The following is a 17,404-nucleotide window of genomic DNA, read 5'->3' on the forward strand; positions in this document are numbered from 1 at the left end:
GTGGCTGGGGCACGTTTCTCACACGCCTCGAAATTAACCCTCACGGCAACTTTGCTGTCAGTGAAGAGAGATGAGAAAGACCAAAGTGCCGTTTGCCCCTCTCAGTGTGGCCCTGAAGGACTGTGTCCAGGCTGGAGTTCTGTTCCCGCCGTACGATCCTCCCCCAGATTGTCCTTTCTGAGCTCCAGCCAGGTGATGCTAAACACTCAGGTGGGAAAGTCAAAAATCTACAACAATGTGTTTAAAACAAAGTTGATTTATTTGACATACATCCAGAATATTAAACTCCAGCCCAGTTCCTGGAGTTATTATCAGCAGAAACAATCCCCACCTGTCAGAATGAACATGGTTCAGTCCTGGATGTGATTAACAGCAGCAACAACAACAGAATCCAACCCCTGCAGTCACTTGTGAACTCGCTGGTGTGTCAGGAGGTGGGATGACTGAGTGAATCCCTTCCCACACTCAGGGCAGGTGAACGGCCTCTCCCCACTGTGACTGCGCAGGTGTACAGTGAGGTCAGATGACTGCCTAAACCCAGTCGCACAGTGAGAGCACCAGAACGGTCTCTCGTCAGTGTGAACACGTTGATGGTGTATCATTTCCCCGGAACTTTTAAAGCACTTCCCACAGTCCGGGCAGTTAAAAGGCCTCTCAGAGTGAACTCGCCGGTGTGTCAGCAGGTTGGATGAGCGAGTGAATCCTTTCCCACACACGGAGCAGGTGAATGGTCTCTCCCCAGTGTGAGTGCGCTGGTGTACAGTGAGCTCAGATGACCGCCTGAACCCAGTCCCACAGTGCGAGCACCTGAACGTTCTCTCCCCAGTGTGAAAACATTGATGGCGTATCATTTCCCCGGAACTTTTAAAGCACTTCCCACAGTCCGAGCAGTTAAAAGGTCTCTCATCAGTGTGAACTCGCCGGTGTGTCAGCAGGGTGGATGAGCGAGTGAATCCCTTCCCACACACGGAGCAGGTGAACGGTCTCTCCCCAGTGTGAATACGCTGGTGGACAGTGAGGTCAGATGACTGCCTGACCCCAGTCCCGCAGTGAGAGCACCTGAATGGTCTCTCGTCAGTGTGAACACGTTGATGGTGTATCAGTTCCCCGGAACTTTTAAAGCACTTCCCACAGTCCGAGCATTTAAAAGGTCTCTCATCAGTGTGAACTTGCTGGTGATTCAGCAGGTGGGATGAATTAGTGAATCCCTTCCCACACTCAGAGCAGGTGAACAGCCTCTCCCCGGTGTGAACGGTGCTTTTTGCTTCCATATTCAAAGGCCGATGATATTCAGTTCCTGATGAATCGAGTGACTGTCAGATCTTGACGTGATGTTTGGTTTGAGTTTCCTGTCTGCAAATCCTCCCCTTCTAGTACCCTGTAAAATGAATTTTAAACAGGGAGCGTGAGAGAGAACCCACTAAAGAGGCAGGTTGTGAAATTGAGCTCAATGAATCTGGTTATTTGTGGGGCCGGCGCTAGAAAAAAGTGACCATGAAAGCTGCCGGATTGTCATAAAATCCCACTGGTTCACTAATGTCCCTCAGTGAAGGGAATCTGCCATCTGGTCTGGGCCTCTGGCCCCTATGGGAGGAGAGAGAGAGAGAGAGAGAGGGAGGTGGGAGGGGGCGAAGGAGATGGACTTTATACATCTGCAACTCGACCAGAACTTTGACAGAACCTCCAAAACCCGCGACCTCCACCCCCTAGAAGGACAAGGGCAGAAGTTGCATGGGAGCACCATCACCTCCAAGTTCTCCCAGTCACACACCATCCTGACTTGGACATATATCGCCGTTGCTACATCATCACTGGGTGAAAATCCTGGAACTCCTTACACAACAGCACTGTGGGAGTACCTTCACCACACGGACTGCAGCAGTTCAAGAAGGCGGCCCACCATCACCTTCTCAACGGGAAGATGGGGATTGGCAATATATTCTGGTCTTGCGAGCGATGCTCACATCCCAAGAATGAATTAAAACAAATCTGCAGATGTAAACTGGATAAAAGCCTCTCCAGAAGTACTTAGTCCTAAAACAATATTCTTTTACATTGTAGGGACAGTGTCTTTTTAACAACCTAATCTCCCCCAGAATCCACCTCCCTTGACATTCTCACATTGGAAATTGTTGGGTCCTCCTGGGCTCAGAAGTACTGGGGGTTAAACCCAGCAGCTTCTCCTCCATCTCCACTCCAGCTCAAACTGAAGCAACAAAAAGACCTACACAGGCGGCCAGGGACCTACCTTCCGTCAGCCTGCAATAAAACTCTTCCCCACAGCCGCTGACTAATGGCGGCTGCAGCACCCACAATTCCCCGCACCCCAGAAACCGCTCTGTGCAACGCGCTGATTTCTCCGCTCAGAGTGCGCATGCTCCCCGGGGCCGCGGGCCATTCTGGGAGCCTGGCTCCTGTCCTTTGTCCCGAATCGGACTCGGTGGAACCAGCTGAAGAAACAGGGACGCGGCGGCTCGGATGGGGGAGGCGCTGCACCCTGGGTTTCCTGGTGCCGGGGCCCTGGCCGCACGTCCGCCGGGCCTGGCTGCTCTGATTCTGATTGAGTTTTTTGATGAGGTAACAGAGAGGGTTCATTAATGAGGGGAATGTGGTTAACGTGGTGCACATGGATTTCCAAAAGGTGTTCGAAAAGTACCACATAATAGGCTTGCCAGCAAAGTTGAAGGCCATGGAATAAAAGGGACAGTGGCAGCATGGATATGAAATTGGCAAAGTGACAGGAAACAGAGAGCAGTGGTGAACGGTTGTTTTTCAGACTGGAGGAAGGTACACAGTGGTGTTCCCCAGGGGTCGGTACTAGGACCACTGCTTTACTTGATATATATATTAATGACTTAGACTTGGGTGTACAGGGCACTATTTCAAAATTTGTAGGTGACACAAAACTTGGAAGTATAGTGAACAGTGAGGAGGATAGTGATAGACTTCAAGAGGACATAGACAGGCTGGTGGAATGGGCGGACACGTGGGAGATGAAATTTAACGCAGAAAAGTGCAAACTGATACATTTTGGTAGGAAGAATGAGGAGAGGCAATATAAACTAAAGGGTACAATTCTAAAGGGGGTGCATGAACAGAGAGACAGTATGTGTGCACAAATCGTTGAAGGTGGCAGGGCAGGTTGAGAAAGCGGTTAAAAAAGCATACGGGATCCTGGGCTTTATAAATAGAGGCATAGAGTCCAAAAGCAAGGAAGTTATGATGAACCTTTATAAAACACTGGTTCAGCCACAACTGGAGTATTGTGTCCAATTCTGGGCACCGCACTTTATGAAGGATGTGAAGACCTTAGAGAGGGTGCAGAAAAGATTTACAAGAATAGTTCCAGGGATGAGGGACTTCAGTTAGGTGGATAGACTGGAGAAGCTGGGGTTGTTCTCCTTAGAGCAGAGAAGGTTGAGAGGAGATTTGATAGAGGTGTTCAAAATCATGATGGGTCTGGACAGAGTAGAGAGAGAGAAACTGTTCCCATTGACAGAAGGGTCGAGAACCAGAGGACACAGATTTAAGGTGATTGGCAGAAGAACCAAAGGCGACATGAGGAAAAACCATTTTATGCAGCGAGTGGTTAGGATCTGGAATGCGCTGCCTGAAAGGGTGGTGGAGGCAGATTCAATCACCGCTTTCAAAAGGGAATTGGATAAGTACCTGAAGTAAAGAAATTTGCAGGGTTAATTACATAGAATGGGAGATCAGGTGATGTGTTGCTGCTGCAATATGTGGGAGCTGGTGGACACCATTGATGCTCACGGTGATCACATTTGCAGTAAGTGTTGGCTGCTCGAGGAATTCTGGCTCCGTGTTGAAGAGCTGGAGTCCGAGCTTCAAACATTGAGACACATCAGGGAGGGGGAGAGTTACCTGGACTCTGTGTATCACGAGGTATTCACACCAATTAGATTAATTAATTCAGATGTAGTCCGTGGCCAGGGTCAGGATGGTGTGACTAGAAGTGAGGCAGGTACGGGGATCCAGCAGGTAGTGTTGGAGGAGCCGCAGCCCTTGCACTTGTCCAACAGGTTCGAGGCTCTTACTCCCTGTAAGGATGGGAACAGGGACTGCGGGGAGGATGAGCAACCTGGCCACAGCACCGTGGAGCGGGAGGCCATTCAAGTGGGGGGAGTTAAAAGAAATGTAGTAGTGGTAGGGGATAGTATCGTTAGGGGGATAGATAGAGTTCTTTGCAGCCGAGAGCGAGAGTCCCGAAGGCTGTGTTGCCTGCCCGGTGCCAGGGTTAAGGACATCTCCTCTGGACTGGAGAGAAACTTGGAGTGGGAGGGGGAGGATCCAGTTGTCGTGGTCCATGTTGGTACCAACGACATAGATAGGACAAGGAAGGAGGTTCTGCTGAGGGAGTTTGAGCAGCTAGGGGCCAAATTAAAAAGCAGAACCACAAGGGTAATAATCTCTGGATTATTACCTGAGCCACGAGAGAATTTGGCTAGGACAAATAAAATTAGAGAGTTAAATGCGTGGCTCAAACACTGGTGTGGGAGAAATGGGTTTTGCTTCCTGGGACACTGGCACCAGTACTGGGGCAGGAGGGAGCTGTTCCGTTGGGACGGGCTTCACTTGGCCAGTGCTGGGACTAGAGTCCTGGCAGATCATATAACTAGGACTGTAGAGAGGGCTTTAAACTAACTAGTGGGGGGGAGGTTCCTAGAGAGCAAATAATAAAAATGACAACAGAGAGGGTCATAGACTTAGGTAGCAGTGGGGAAATTAAAAACCAGAGCATGTCAGGAAGGGGCAGAAGGTATGGAGTAAAAGGTAAAGTAATAAAAAGGGCAAAAGCAGGAACTAAGTGTCACAAAACATCTTTGAAAGTTCTCTATCTGAATGCACGTAACATTCATAACAAAATAGATGAGTTAATGGCACAAATAACTACATATGGGTATGATCTTGTGGCCAGTACAGAAACATGGCTGCAGGGTGACAATGCCTGGGAATTAAACATACCAGGTTATTTAACGATCAGGAAGGACAGGCAGAAAGGAAGGGGAGGTGGGGTGGCTATGTTAATAAAGGAAGGAATCACTGTAATACAGAGAAATGATATACGTATTTGATCCAACCGGTTCAACGCGCCTTTAACCTGTTTATGGGACTACGAACCCAAAGGCCTTTAACCTGTTTATGGGACTACGAACCCAAAGGCCTTTAACCTGTTTATGGGACTACGAACCCAAAGGCCTTTAACCTGTTTATGGGACTACGAACCCAAAGGCCTTTAACCTGTTTATGGGACTACAAACCCAAAGGCCTTTAACCTGTTTATGGGACTACGAACCCAAAGGCCTTTAACCTGTTTATGGGACTACGAACCCAAAGGACTTTAACCTGTTTATGGGACTACGAACCCAAAGGCCTTTAACCTGTTTATGGGACTACAAACCCAAAGGCCTTTAACCTGTTTATGGGACTACGAACCCAAAGGCCTTTAACCTGTTTATGGGACTACGAACCCAAAGGCCTTTAACCTGTTTATGGGACTACGAACCCAAAGGCCTTTAACCTGTTTATGGGACTACGAACCCAAAGGACTTTAACCTGTTTATGGGACTACGAACCCAAAGGCCTTTAACCTGTTTATGGGACTACAAACCCAAAGGCCTTTAACCTGTTTATGGGACTACGAACCCAAAGGCCTTTAACCTGTTTATGGGACTACGAACCCAAAGGCCTTTAACCTGTTTATGGGACTACGAACCCAAAGGCCTTTAACCTGTTTATGGGACTACGAACCCAAAGGACTTTAACCTTTTTATGGGACTACAAACCCAAAGGCCTTTAACCTGTTTATGGGACTACGAACCCAAAGGCCTTTAACCTGTTTATGGGACTACGAACCCAAAGGCCTTTAACCTGTTTATGGGATTACGAACCCAAAGGCCTTTAACCTGTTTATGGGACTACGAACCCAAAGACCTTTAACCTGTTTATGGGACTACGAACCCAAAGGCCTTTAACCTGTTTATGGGACTACGAACCCAAAGACCTTTAACCTGTTTATGGGACTACGAACCCAAAGGCCTTTAACCTGTTTATGGGACTACGAACCCAAAGGCCTTTAACCTGTTTATGGGACTACGAACCCAAAGGACTTTAACCTTTTTATGGGACTCACACCCAAAGGCCTTTAACCTACCATATGCTTTATCTGACTTTGCGGTTTAGGGTAATCTGACTTTGAGAAAGTGTTATCTTCCGAATTCCAACCTAAAGGATTCCGTCAGCACTAGGCCAGGATCATCAGCGAATGCGCCAAGTCACTTCGTAACAGACAGAGCAAAAAGGTAAAAATCTTACCTGTGGCCACTTAGTTGCTCAGTCGTCCGAAAGCGACTCGTCAGCCTAGACCGCTGTGGTTTGGACCGAAGTGCTTTGGAATCCCATCCTCGTCGCCAGAATTGTTAACCCCTCGCTTCTGTGAGGAGGATCAACCCCAAACTTGGGGAATCAAGGTTTGCTGCTTTAGGAGACTCAACACGCCGGTCAGTCTATTGTCACTTTCTCAGTAATACACAAAGTCAGAAACTGTAAAATAAGTAAAGTTTTATTCCGGTCACCGGTACTGGACTTCACTCTGAGAAACCCTTTGTGTTTGCCCACAAGGAAGCATCCTCTAGAGTGCACCCCTAGACTCACGGGGCTACAATATTTATACATTTTCATAAATTGCAAGTCATCATGAGAATACAGAAAACTAGGCGATCACACGCTACACAAGTCATTTGTTTATTTTACAGAGTTCTGTTTAAAATTCACTTTAGCTTTCAACAAAATTCGGCCCTGAGACTGTCTCTACTCTGTTCTATAAACATTCTGTTTCGTCCTTTCTTATCTATGTGTATTGCATTCCCACAGTCCTGTATCAGCTTTTTACATTTAAACCATTCACTGTATGTCAAGTAGTCCATCATGCTTTGCGAATCATTGGTAAGGCAGTATGGGATTAATCCAGCTTAACAGCAGAGAATTCCACAGGTTCACCACTCTCTGGGTGAAGAAATCCCTCCTCATTTCAGTTCTAAATGGCTTACCCCTTATCCTTAGACTATGACCCCTGGTTCTGGACTCCCCGGCCATCAGAAACATCCTTCCTGCATCTAGTCTGTCCAGACCTGACAGAATTTTATAGGTTTCAATGAGATCCCCTCACAATCTTCTAAACTCCAGTGAGTATAAGCCCAATCGACACAATCTCTCCTCATACGTCATTCCTGCCATCCCAGGTATCAGCCTGGTGAATCTTCACTGCACTCCCTCCATGGCAAGAATGTCCTTCCTCAGGTAAGGTGACCAAAACTGCACACAATACTCAAGGTGTGGTCTCACCAAGGCCCTGTACAACTGTAGCAAGACATCCTTGTTCCTGTACTCGAACCCTCTTGCTACGAAGGCCAACATACCATTTGCCTTCTTAACCGCCTGCTGCACCTGCATGCTTACCTTCAGTGACTGGTGCACAAGAACACCCAGGTCTCTTTGCACTTCCCCTTCTCTCAATCTATTGCCATTCAAATAATAATCTGCCTTCCTGTTTTTGCCACCAAAGTGGATAACCTCACATTTATCCACATTATAGTGCATTTGCCATGTTTCTGCCCAATCACCCAACCTGTCCAAATCGAACGACCCCTTCGACCACCCGCTGCCTGGACCAGTTGATGGCAGTTGAGTGTAAGTGAGACACTACAGTTCAGTCTATGACACCCACAAGTTGTGTACTCAAACGGAGCAAGCTTGGGGTTTGATGTGGTAGAAGGCGAACAAGATGAGAATGGAAATAATCTAGAGTAAGAAAAGGCCCGAAAATTAAACAGTCTGGATCATGGAGAAATCAAATATTTGACACACTGTGGCCTAGAAATTCAGTTGCCTTAGCGCCGCTTTTGAGGCGCTAGAGGGACTAGCGCCAGAGTTATGGCCAGTTTAAAAATTCCCTGGGGCCCTAAATCGGCGTTGCACCGGTAGCGCTGCGCCGGCATCGATGACGTCATCGGTGTGCTCAGCATCCCGGTTGCCATGCCGACGGGCCTTAGCGCCGAAATTCAGTTGCGGCCGCCTCGCCCGTGGCAGCCGCAACTAAGACTCTGGCAACAGAGTCTTGCATGAGTTTGCGCCGGCGCATTAAAGGCCCCGCGGCGGCCGGCCGCTTTCCCGCCGGCCGCCTGCCCGCAGCTCCCTCCCCGGACTTCTCCCCCCCACCCCCCGGAACAGATGCAAGCCCGGCACTTGTCCGAGGTGCCGGGCTCATTTTTAGACAGATTTGCGCGGGCCGCGGCCGGGTGCAGGCAGCTCCTCCTTAACGGAAGGAGGAGGCCTGCACTTCCCGAGCCTGCCGCACCGCATCGGGTGCCGCAGCGCCGGAATTGCGGCGCGAAACGGCAGTTAGCGCCGATTTACCGCCGCAAAGACCCTTCAGTAGCGCCGGCAGCCGTTTGGGCGCGGCCCTGCTGAATTTTTGGCGCGCACAGGGGAACTTAACGCCGGCACTAACTTCCGGCGCTAAAGCCCTGGCTAAGCCAAAACCCAATTTCTAGGCCTGTGTGTTTGAAACAAAGCTTATTTATTCACTGAAATAACAACAGAAAATGCTGGAAATACTCAGCAGGCCAGGCAGCATCCGTGGAGAGAGAAACAGAGTTAACGTTTCAGGTCTGGTGTTGAGTCTGTATGTCTCAGTTATGTTTATTATAATCACTGGACACAGACAACAAGGATAACTTTTAACAGGTCTTTACTATTCGGAGGTCAGGGCTGAACTGCCCAGCAAATCACTACACAACCTTTATATACCGGTGTGGTCACCACCGGTATTACAGTATACAGCAGCCAAGAGAAAGTAGTACATCTCTTAAGGTAGTTCTCTTAAGGTGGAACGGTTACATACACCACAATCCTCCCTTTTTAGCTTAACAGTGTATATCCCCATTTAACATAACATAATAACAGATATATATAAATATACACAACTTCATGTAAAACAGTTCAAAGATTCAGTCTCTGAGGAGGCCTCTTGATCCGAGTTGGATAACGCCTTTCAGGGGTCTCTGATTCTCGTTGCTGGGGTGACTCATCTAGTTGATCTCTTATGGATTGGACATCATCATCAGGTACATTCACTTCTGAGGTAGATGCTTCAGGTTCACTAACTTCTTCCACGGTTGTCTCTGCCGTAACCATGGGTTCGACCCTTGTTCTCGATTCTACCAGTTGGTCAGCATGACGTCGTATTACATTGTCACCAATATCTACCGTGTACATCAGGGGTCCTTGTCTTGCCCGAATTGTTCCAGATTGCCATTTCTCATCTTTATAGTCCCGGGCTAACACTGGTTGTCCTATTTCGAAACTCCGAGTGGTCTTGTTATTGATATGCTGGAACTGTTTGTTTTCGACTTCCCTCCGCACATTTGGTTTTAACAAGTCCAACCTGGACCGCAACCTCCTGTTATAGAACATCATGGCAGGACTTTGGTTTGTCACTGCATGAGTGGCGTTTCGATATGCCAGTAGGAAATTGTCCACCTTGTGTTGTCGTGGAATCTGATCTTCGCTCATGGCCTTTATTGCTTTTTTTGAACGTTTGTACAAATCTCTCGGCCAACCCATTTGTAGCCGGATGATATGGGGCAGAGGTATAATGTTTCACCCCATTCTTCTTCATGAATTTCTGGAATTCTTCTGACACGAACTGCGGTCCGTTGTCTGAACATACTTGTTCTGGCAATCCATTTCTTGCAAATATCGTTCTTAGCACCGCGATCGTCTTTTCCGAGGTAGTGGTAGTCATCTTAATCACTTCTGGCCATTTAGAATGTGCGTCCACCGCAATTAAAAACATGGAGTCCATGAATGGACCAGCAAAGTCAATATGTACACGTTGCCATGGGGTTGAAGGCCTTTCCCATGGATGCAGCGGTGCAATCGGAGGTGCATTTTGAACTTTTTGGCACCCTGAGCAGCTTTTCGTCAGATCCTCTATCTGTTGGTCGATACCCGGCCACCACACATAAGCCCTAGCAAGGCTTTTCATCTTGACTCCCCCCAGATGACCTTCATGCAGTTCTTTTAGAACTCTCTCTCTTAACTTAGGAGGAATAATCACCCTTGTTCCATACATCAATGTTCCTTGACAGACGGACAGCTGTTCTCATCTTGCTGAGAATGCCGGTAACAGTGGATCACCATGGGCTGGCCATCCCTTTACTGTCAATTCGTAGACCCGGGACAGTGTCGGGTCATTCCTAGTTTCTCTTTCAATACTTGCATTGGTGACTGGTAAACATTCGATGATGGTCGAGTGAAATAACTCCACAGGGTCAACCGTCGGTGCCTCCTCCTCAGTAGGTAGTGGCAGGCGCGACAGCCCATCAGCATTACCATGCTGCTTTGTACCTTTGAATTCGATCTGATATTGATGTGCCCCTAGGAAAAGGGACCATCTCTGGAGCCTCTGTGCTGTCATCACCGAAACACCCTTCTTAGGGTTAAAAATGGATACCAACGGCTGGTGGTCTGTCAGTAGTGTAAACTTCTGGCCCTGCAGGTAATGATTAAACTTCTTTACTCCCCACACAAGGCTGAGAGCCTCCCTATCTATCCGAGCATAGTTGCGCTCAGCGGAGGTCAATGATCTGGATGCGAACGCGACTGGCCTCTCCAAGCCATTTGGCAACTTGTGTGAGAGTACTGCTCCAATACCATATGGAGAAGCATCACAAGCTAAACGAATAGGCAGCGTTGGGTTGAAATGAGCCAACACTTCCTCTGAGGTGATCAATGCCTTGCTTTTGCGAAAGGCCCTCTTACAGTCCTCGCTCCACTTCCATGGTACTTCCTTCTGCAAAAGAGTGTTCAGCGGGTGCAGCACCGTGGATAAATTTGGCAGAAACTTATGGTAATAATTAATCAACCCTAGGAACGACCTCAACTGGGATACATTTTCCGGAGCGGGAGCCTTCACAACAGCTTCGATCTTGTCAGGTGACTTGTGAAGCCCCTCCTGGTCAATGACATGACCACAGTACGAGATCCGCTTCTGAAAGAACTCACATTTCTGGCGATTAACTCGAAGTCCATATTCCTTCAATCTGGTGAGCACCAGTTCCAAATTTGCAAGGCGTTCCTCATCATCATCTCCTGTAATTAGAATATCGTCCAGGTAACATTGTGTGCCTGGAATTCCCTGTAATACCTGCTCCATGGCCCTCTGCCAAATTGCTGGAGCTGATGCCACTCCAAAAACCAGTCTATCATATCGATACAAGCCTCTATGCGTGTTGATCGTGAGATACTGGCGTGACTCTTCCTCAACTTCCATCTGTAAGTACGCCTGCACCAGGTCTATCTTGGTGAAGTGTTTCCCGCCAGACAACGAAGCGAAGATATCCTCAATCCGCGGAAGTGGATATTGCACCGTGTGAAGCACCGGATTAACAGTGATCTTGAAATCTCCACAGGTGCGAACCTTCCCCGGTTCCCCTGGCTTGTTGCTCGATGAACGCTTCATGATGGGAACAATGGGCGTGGCCCACTCACTCCAGTCCACCTTAGACAGTACTCCTGAAAGTTCTAGCCCTTCCAGCTCAGCTTCCACAGCAGGTCGTATCGCATAAGGTACCGGTCTGGCTTTGAAAAATTTCGGGTTTGCATGTTCTTCAACCTTGATGTTTGCCGTAATTCCTCTTAGTGTTCCCAGTCCCTGTTGGAACACCTCTTTAGCATCGTCCAATATTCTGGACAATCGTTTAGGTTTGACATCTTTTTTACCGGAATCTAGCGTTATTGCTTTTAAGGAATGCCAGTCCATATTTATTCTCCTGATCCACTCCCGTCCCAGTAGTGGTGGACCTCCCTCAGGTAGCACATATAAGTCCATTCCTCGGCTTTCTTTGCCCTTGTGGACCACCTTTACCTTTATCTTTCCGACGGGGTATACTCTTTGCCCCGTGTATGTTTTCAATACTATCTCCGTATCCCGTAGGGGAATATGTGGGAATAACCTTTTGTAATCTTGCTTATTCATGACCGTCAATGCCGATCCAGTGTCCAATTCCATCTCCACTTGGACTCCTGCTATCTGAAGTGTGACCCAGATAGTTTGTAGGTCTGCTTCATTACCCACATTGTGAACTCTTAGACTACCCAGTTCCTTGCTGCTGGAGTCTGAATCTGACTTCTGTTCATCCGAACTGTTCTCTGTCACCTTGTGTACCTTTCTGCACTTTGCCTGTGGTGACTTTTTGTTGCTGGTCTTCTTTCCTGACCGGCATACTTTAGCTATGTGACCAAGCCTGCCACATTTTCTGCATTCCTGATTTTTGAACCAGCACTGGTTCTGATCGTGTGTTGTCTTCCTACAATGATAACATTTTACTGTACCCAAAGCCATTTGATTGGTGCTGAGTACCGATGACCTTAGCTGCATTTCCGCAGTGCCTCTCGCTGCAGCTTCGTGCGATGCTGCAATAGTGACAGCCTTATCAAGCGTAAGATCATTCTCTTCAAGCAGTCGCTTTTGTGTTCCTTCTTTTAACAATCCACACACAAATTTATCTCTCAACGCATCTGCTAGTTCTGTTCCAAACTGACAGTACTTCGATAGCTTACGCAGTTCAATTAAGTATTCAGCGTTGCTTTCTTCTTTCAGCTGCGTTCTTCTGTAAAATTTAAATCGTTCCGCTATCAGCAGCGGCGTGGGGTTTAAATGATTTTTCAGGACAGTAACAATATTCGCGAAAGTCTGATCCGCCGGTTTCTCTGGTGATAAAAGGTGCTTCAATAGCCCGTATGTCTTCGCACCCATTGAGCTTAATAAGGTCAGTGCTTTCTCATCCTCTGGTACCTTATTTGCTTTACAATAAACTTCCATGCGCTCAACATACGTGGCCCAATCTTCGACATCGCTATTGAAAGCGTTGATGTTACCATGCTTAGGCATCCTTGCAAGCCCCTTTAATTCTTTTTTTTAAAATGGCGGCTTCCCGCGCTTGTCTTCTTCCCCCGCCTACTAAAAATGGCGGCTTCCCGCGCTTGGCGGTTTTTCCCGCGCTCGTCTTCTTCCCCCGCCAACTACAATGGCGGCTTCCCGCATTTGCCTTCTTCCCCCGCTGGCTGCAATGGCGATTGCCGTGCTGCTGCCGTTCTCGCCTCCCCAGCGGTTCTCAATTCCCCGACGCTGTTGCGCCTCTCAGCCCCTCTTGCAGGCCGGTCCTTTACACCAGCTGCGGTTGAGTTCTCCGCGGTTCTCTCGCAGCCTTACGCTGCCCCAGTCGCTGCGCCTCTCGGCCCCGATTGCTGCCCGGCCCTTTTCACCGGTCGCGGTCGAGCTCTCCGCCCTTTTTCCTCCGTTTTCCCTCCCCTACTCCACAGCCAACGCGGCTGACTTTCTGCTCGTGTCACTGATCGGCTTACCCACCACCGTGGTAGAAGGGATGATCACTGCCTGTTGCTGATGGAGGGCTTCGTGGTCAGAATTTTCCTTTTCAAACCCGGGTTTTCGATGCCTCCCATGCGATATGTTGCTCAGCAGGATGATGAGGGCGGATGCCTCTTCTCGACGCCTGTTCTGAGGATGAAGCTGCCTTGGATGTAACTCTGCCGCAGGGTAAGATCGGACTCGTCGCCACTGTTGAGTCTGTATGTCTCAGTTATGTTTATTATAATCACTGGACACAGACAACAAGGATAACTGTTAACAGGTCTTTACTATTCGGAGGTCAGGGCTGAACTGCCCAGCAAATTACTACACAACCTTTATATACCGGTGTGGTCACCATCGGTATTACAGTATATAGCAGCCAAGAGAAAGTAGTACATCTCTTAAGGTAGTTCTCTTAAGGTGGAACGGTTACATACACCACATCTGGGACCCTTCATCAGAACTGGAAAAAGCTGGAGATGTAACAGATATTACTAAGGTAAGAGGCAGGAAAGTTATCCTGGGTGGATCTGAAACACGAAGGGTGGAAGTTCAGTTGGAATCCACATGGAATAAGTTGGAACCGGAGACAGTTGCTGAGGAAAGAGATGTGGCTGTGAAACCGAGTCTTGGAAAATGTTGCAAATGGGGATGGCAAAATCATACAGCATGAAAAATGGGAGTAAGGGTTAAAGTCTGAAATTGTTGAACTCAATGTTGAGTCCAGAAGGCTGTAAAGTGCCGAATCGAAAGATGAGGTGCTGTTCCTCGAGCTTTATTTATTCACTATTTAAACAGAATATTAATCTCCAGTGCAGATACAGGGGTTATTAAGATCAGCAGAAACAAACCATGACTACTAGAATGAACATCTGATCACAGTAAATCATGTTCCATTCACTAATCTGGTCTTTTACCCAGCACTCCCCGTGGTGGACCACGTGCCGCACCCAGACTACAAGAGCCCAGTGCGCAGGCGCAGGAGGGGCCGGTATATTGAGCATGCGCAGTGCGTTGCTGGAGATGGAGAGGAGCTGAAGCCGGAAGGGCAATGGTGCAGCGGGTAAAAATCGCGACAGAGGGAGTAATGGACCAGTAGGTGGGTGGGGAGGCTTCATAAACAACTCGTGCAGGAGGCAAGCCCCGAATAATAACCTGAAGATCCCATGTTTGCAGTTGCGGGGATTTCTTCCCCTTACAGGCCCAGGTTAACGGCAGCCATCTTTGTAAAGGAGGGTGGAAATTTTCACTGTGACGTCACCCTATGCCTGAGCCAAAAAGCCATCTTTGTAAAGGACAGCAGAAAGTTTCAGTGTGACATCACCCTATGCCTGCGATAAAGAGCCTTGTGTCCAATGCGGGGCATAAAGGCCCACAGCCGCCCCAGGCCCTGAACAAGGGACTGGAGAAACTCGCTGCCCTGCGGATCAGACAATCAGCCGGCGCTGGTCCCGCCCCTCGGGCTCTCCGATTGGTTGGAGGACCCGCCGCCGGTTCGCTCCTCCAGCCCCGCCCACTGGGTGCCGCTGTCCCGCCCCTCGGGCTCCCCGATTGGTTGGAGGACCCGCCGCCGGCTCGCTCCTCCAGCCCCACCCACTGGGTGCCGCTGGTCCCGCCCCTCGGGCTCCCCAATTGGTTGGAGGACCCGCCGCCGGCTCGCTCCTCCAGCCCCGCCCCGCTCGCTCCCTATTGGTGGGAAGCTGCCGTCAATCAGGCTGCGGGCCCGGGTGACGTGTCCCCGAGGAGATCACGTGCACCGTCCAAGTGCCGCCGCTCGGTCCGGGGCCTCGCGGACTCTGAGGTTTTTCTATTTCTCTCGATTCTCTCCCGATCCACCCCGCGCCATTCTCCACCCAATCGGAGCGGAGAAAACTCACTTCGTGTCACCGATCGCGACTCTGGAACCGACACCAAGGCCTTTCCCCGGAATGGCCCCGCGCCGACTCCGTCCGGCAGGATCCGAGTGCGCAGGCGCAGCTCCGAGTGGGGGAGGGGGGGTTGGTCTCCTCTGGGCATGCGCGGTTGTTGCCCTTGGTGACCGGGAGGGGTCGCTGTGCCGGACTCGGCCCAAACCGCCGTCCCGTGTGCACATGCGCGGACTCTCGGCTGTCAATCAACCAACCGCCAGAAGAGGTCGCTGGTGAGACCAGTGAAGGAAGAAAGACTTGCATTTATATAGCGCCTTTCACCACCACCAGACGTCCCAAAGTGCTTTACAGCCAATGAAGTACTTTTGAAGTGTAGTCACTGTTGTAATGTAGGAAATGCGGCAGTCAGTTAGCGCACAGCAAGCTCCCACAAACAGCACTCCCTCAGCACTGCACTGGAGTGTCAGCCTGGATTTTTGTGCTCAAGTCTCTGGAGTGGGACTATGAACCCACAACTTTCTGACTCAGAGGCGAGAGTGCTGCCCACTGAGCCACTGGCTGACACTAAAGAGCAAGCAGTTCTGACAAATGGTCATCGACCTGAAACGTTAACTCTGTTTCTCTCTCCACAGATGCTGCCTGACCTGCTGAGTATTTCCAGCATTTTCTGTTTTTATTAAAGAAACGAGGGAGTGATTGCTGACTGGAAGAATGTTGGGTCGTCCTGCGCATGCGCACCTCCCTGGCGGCTTAGGCGAAGCACCGACTCGCCCCCACCTGAGCCGCGCACGCGTACCAGATGTTGCGGCTCCGCATGCATGCCCGATGTTCCAACCGCGGGGTTTTGTGTGCTGAGCATGCGCGTTGCGGACCGATCGGGATGGGCGATTGTAGAGCAGGAGGGAGAGCGCGGGGGCCATGAGCACATGCACGGGACTCAGAATCAACAGGGTGCTTTCTGGAGCGCGGGGGCTTGTGGGTATTACAGCCGCCATTACTGCTGATCCTTTCAACCAACCTGTGCAGCAGCTGGGGCCTGAAAATCAGCTTCACTGCCCCTAGGTTCGGAAAGGGGAAAATTAAACAAGTTTGCCTCTGATCCTTTTCTGATCTCAATTTACAGGGTTATAGAAGTGGAGCAGTTACAGGCGGGAAGCTCATAACCAAACATCACGTCAAGATGTGACAGAGTCGCTGGATTCATCAGGACCTGAATATCATCGGCCTTTGCACATGGAAGGAGAGAGCAGGGATCACAGCGATGAGAAACCGCACACGTGTTCAGTGTGTGGACGTGGATTCAGCCGATCGCCTGACCTGGTGAGACACGTGCACCGTCACACCGGGGAGAAACCGGGTAAAGGTGGGGACGGGGGGGAATGGATTCAGTTCCCCGCCTGCATTGGAAGTTCAACGGCGCAGTCGCACCAGGGACAGTCTGTTCACCTGCTCCGTGTGTGGAAAGGGATTTGTTTGTTCATCCCACCTGCAAACACACCAGGGAGTTCACACTGATGGGAGACCATTTCAGTGTCCTGACTCTGGGAAGAGCCTTAAAAGCCCCGGGGAACTAAAGCTACACCAACTTGTCCACACTGATGAGAGACCATTTCAATGTTCTGACTGTGGGAAGAGCTTTAAAAGCGCTCAGTATCTGAAGGGACACCAGCTTGTTCACACTGACGAGAGACCCTTTAAATGTTCTGACTCTGGGAAGAGCTTTAAAAGCTCCGGGGAGCTGAAGGGACACCAGCGACTTCACACTGGGGAGAGACTCATGCAATGTTCTGAGTGTGGGAATAGTTTTAAAAGCTCCGGGGCGCTCAAGAAACACCAACACCTACACACTGGGGGAGGCCATTCACCTGCTCCGTGTGTGGGAAGGGATTCACTCGGTCATCCCACCTGCTGGCACATCAACGAGTTCACACTGACGCGAGGCCCTTTAAATGTTCTGAATGTGGGGAGAGCTTTAAAAGCTCCAGCGAGCTGAAGAGACACCAGCGAGTTCACACTGGGGAGAGGCCATTCACCTGCTCTGTGTGAGGGGAGGGATTCACTCGGTCATCCAACCTGCTGACAC

General features: G+C 49.6%; 2 protein-coding genes across 2 annotated transcripts in view; one reads left to right on the forward strand and one right to left on the reverse strand.

Annotated features, from left to right (window-relative positions):
• LOC147084213 (uncharacterized) overlaps positions 1-17,404 on the forward strand; it is a 746,547-nt gene that overhangs the window by 44,387 nt on the left and 684,756 nt on the right. The gene's annotated exons all lie outside the window — the stretch shown is intronic.
• LOC147084214 (uncharacterized) lies at positions 239-15,417 on the reverse strand. The gene is made up of 3 exons (XM_085979276.1): positions 15,331-15,417; positions 6,334-6,561; positions 239-1,378 (listed from the first exon to the last, which is right to left on the reverse strand). Exon 3 carries the CDS (start codon positions 1,269-1,271, stop codon positions 405-407), a length of 867 nt encoding a protein of 288 aa, XP_085835402.1. The 5' UTR covers positions 1,272-1,378; positions 6,334-6,561; positions 15,331-15,417; the 3' UTR covers positions 239-404.

The sequence above is a fragment of the Somniosus microcephalus genome, unplaced genomic scaffold (genome assembly GCF_052327205.1).
Source record: "Somniosus microcephalus isolate GS21.2 unplaced genomic scaffold, FLI_Smic_1.0 unresolved_chr9, whole genome shotgun sequence".
In the NCBI taxonomy this organism is placed as follows: domain Eukaryota; kingdom Metazoa; phylum Chordata; class Chondrichthyes; order Squaliformes; family Somniosidae; genus Somniosus; species Somniosus microcephalus.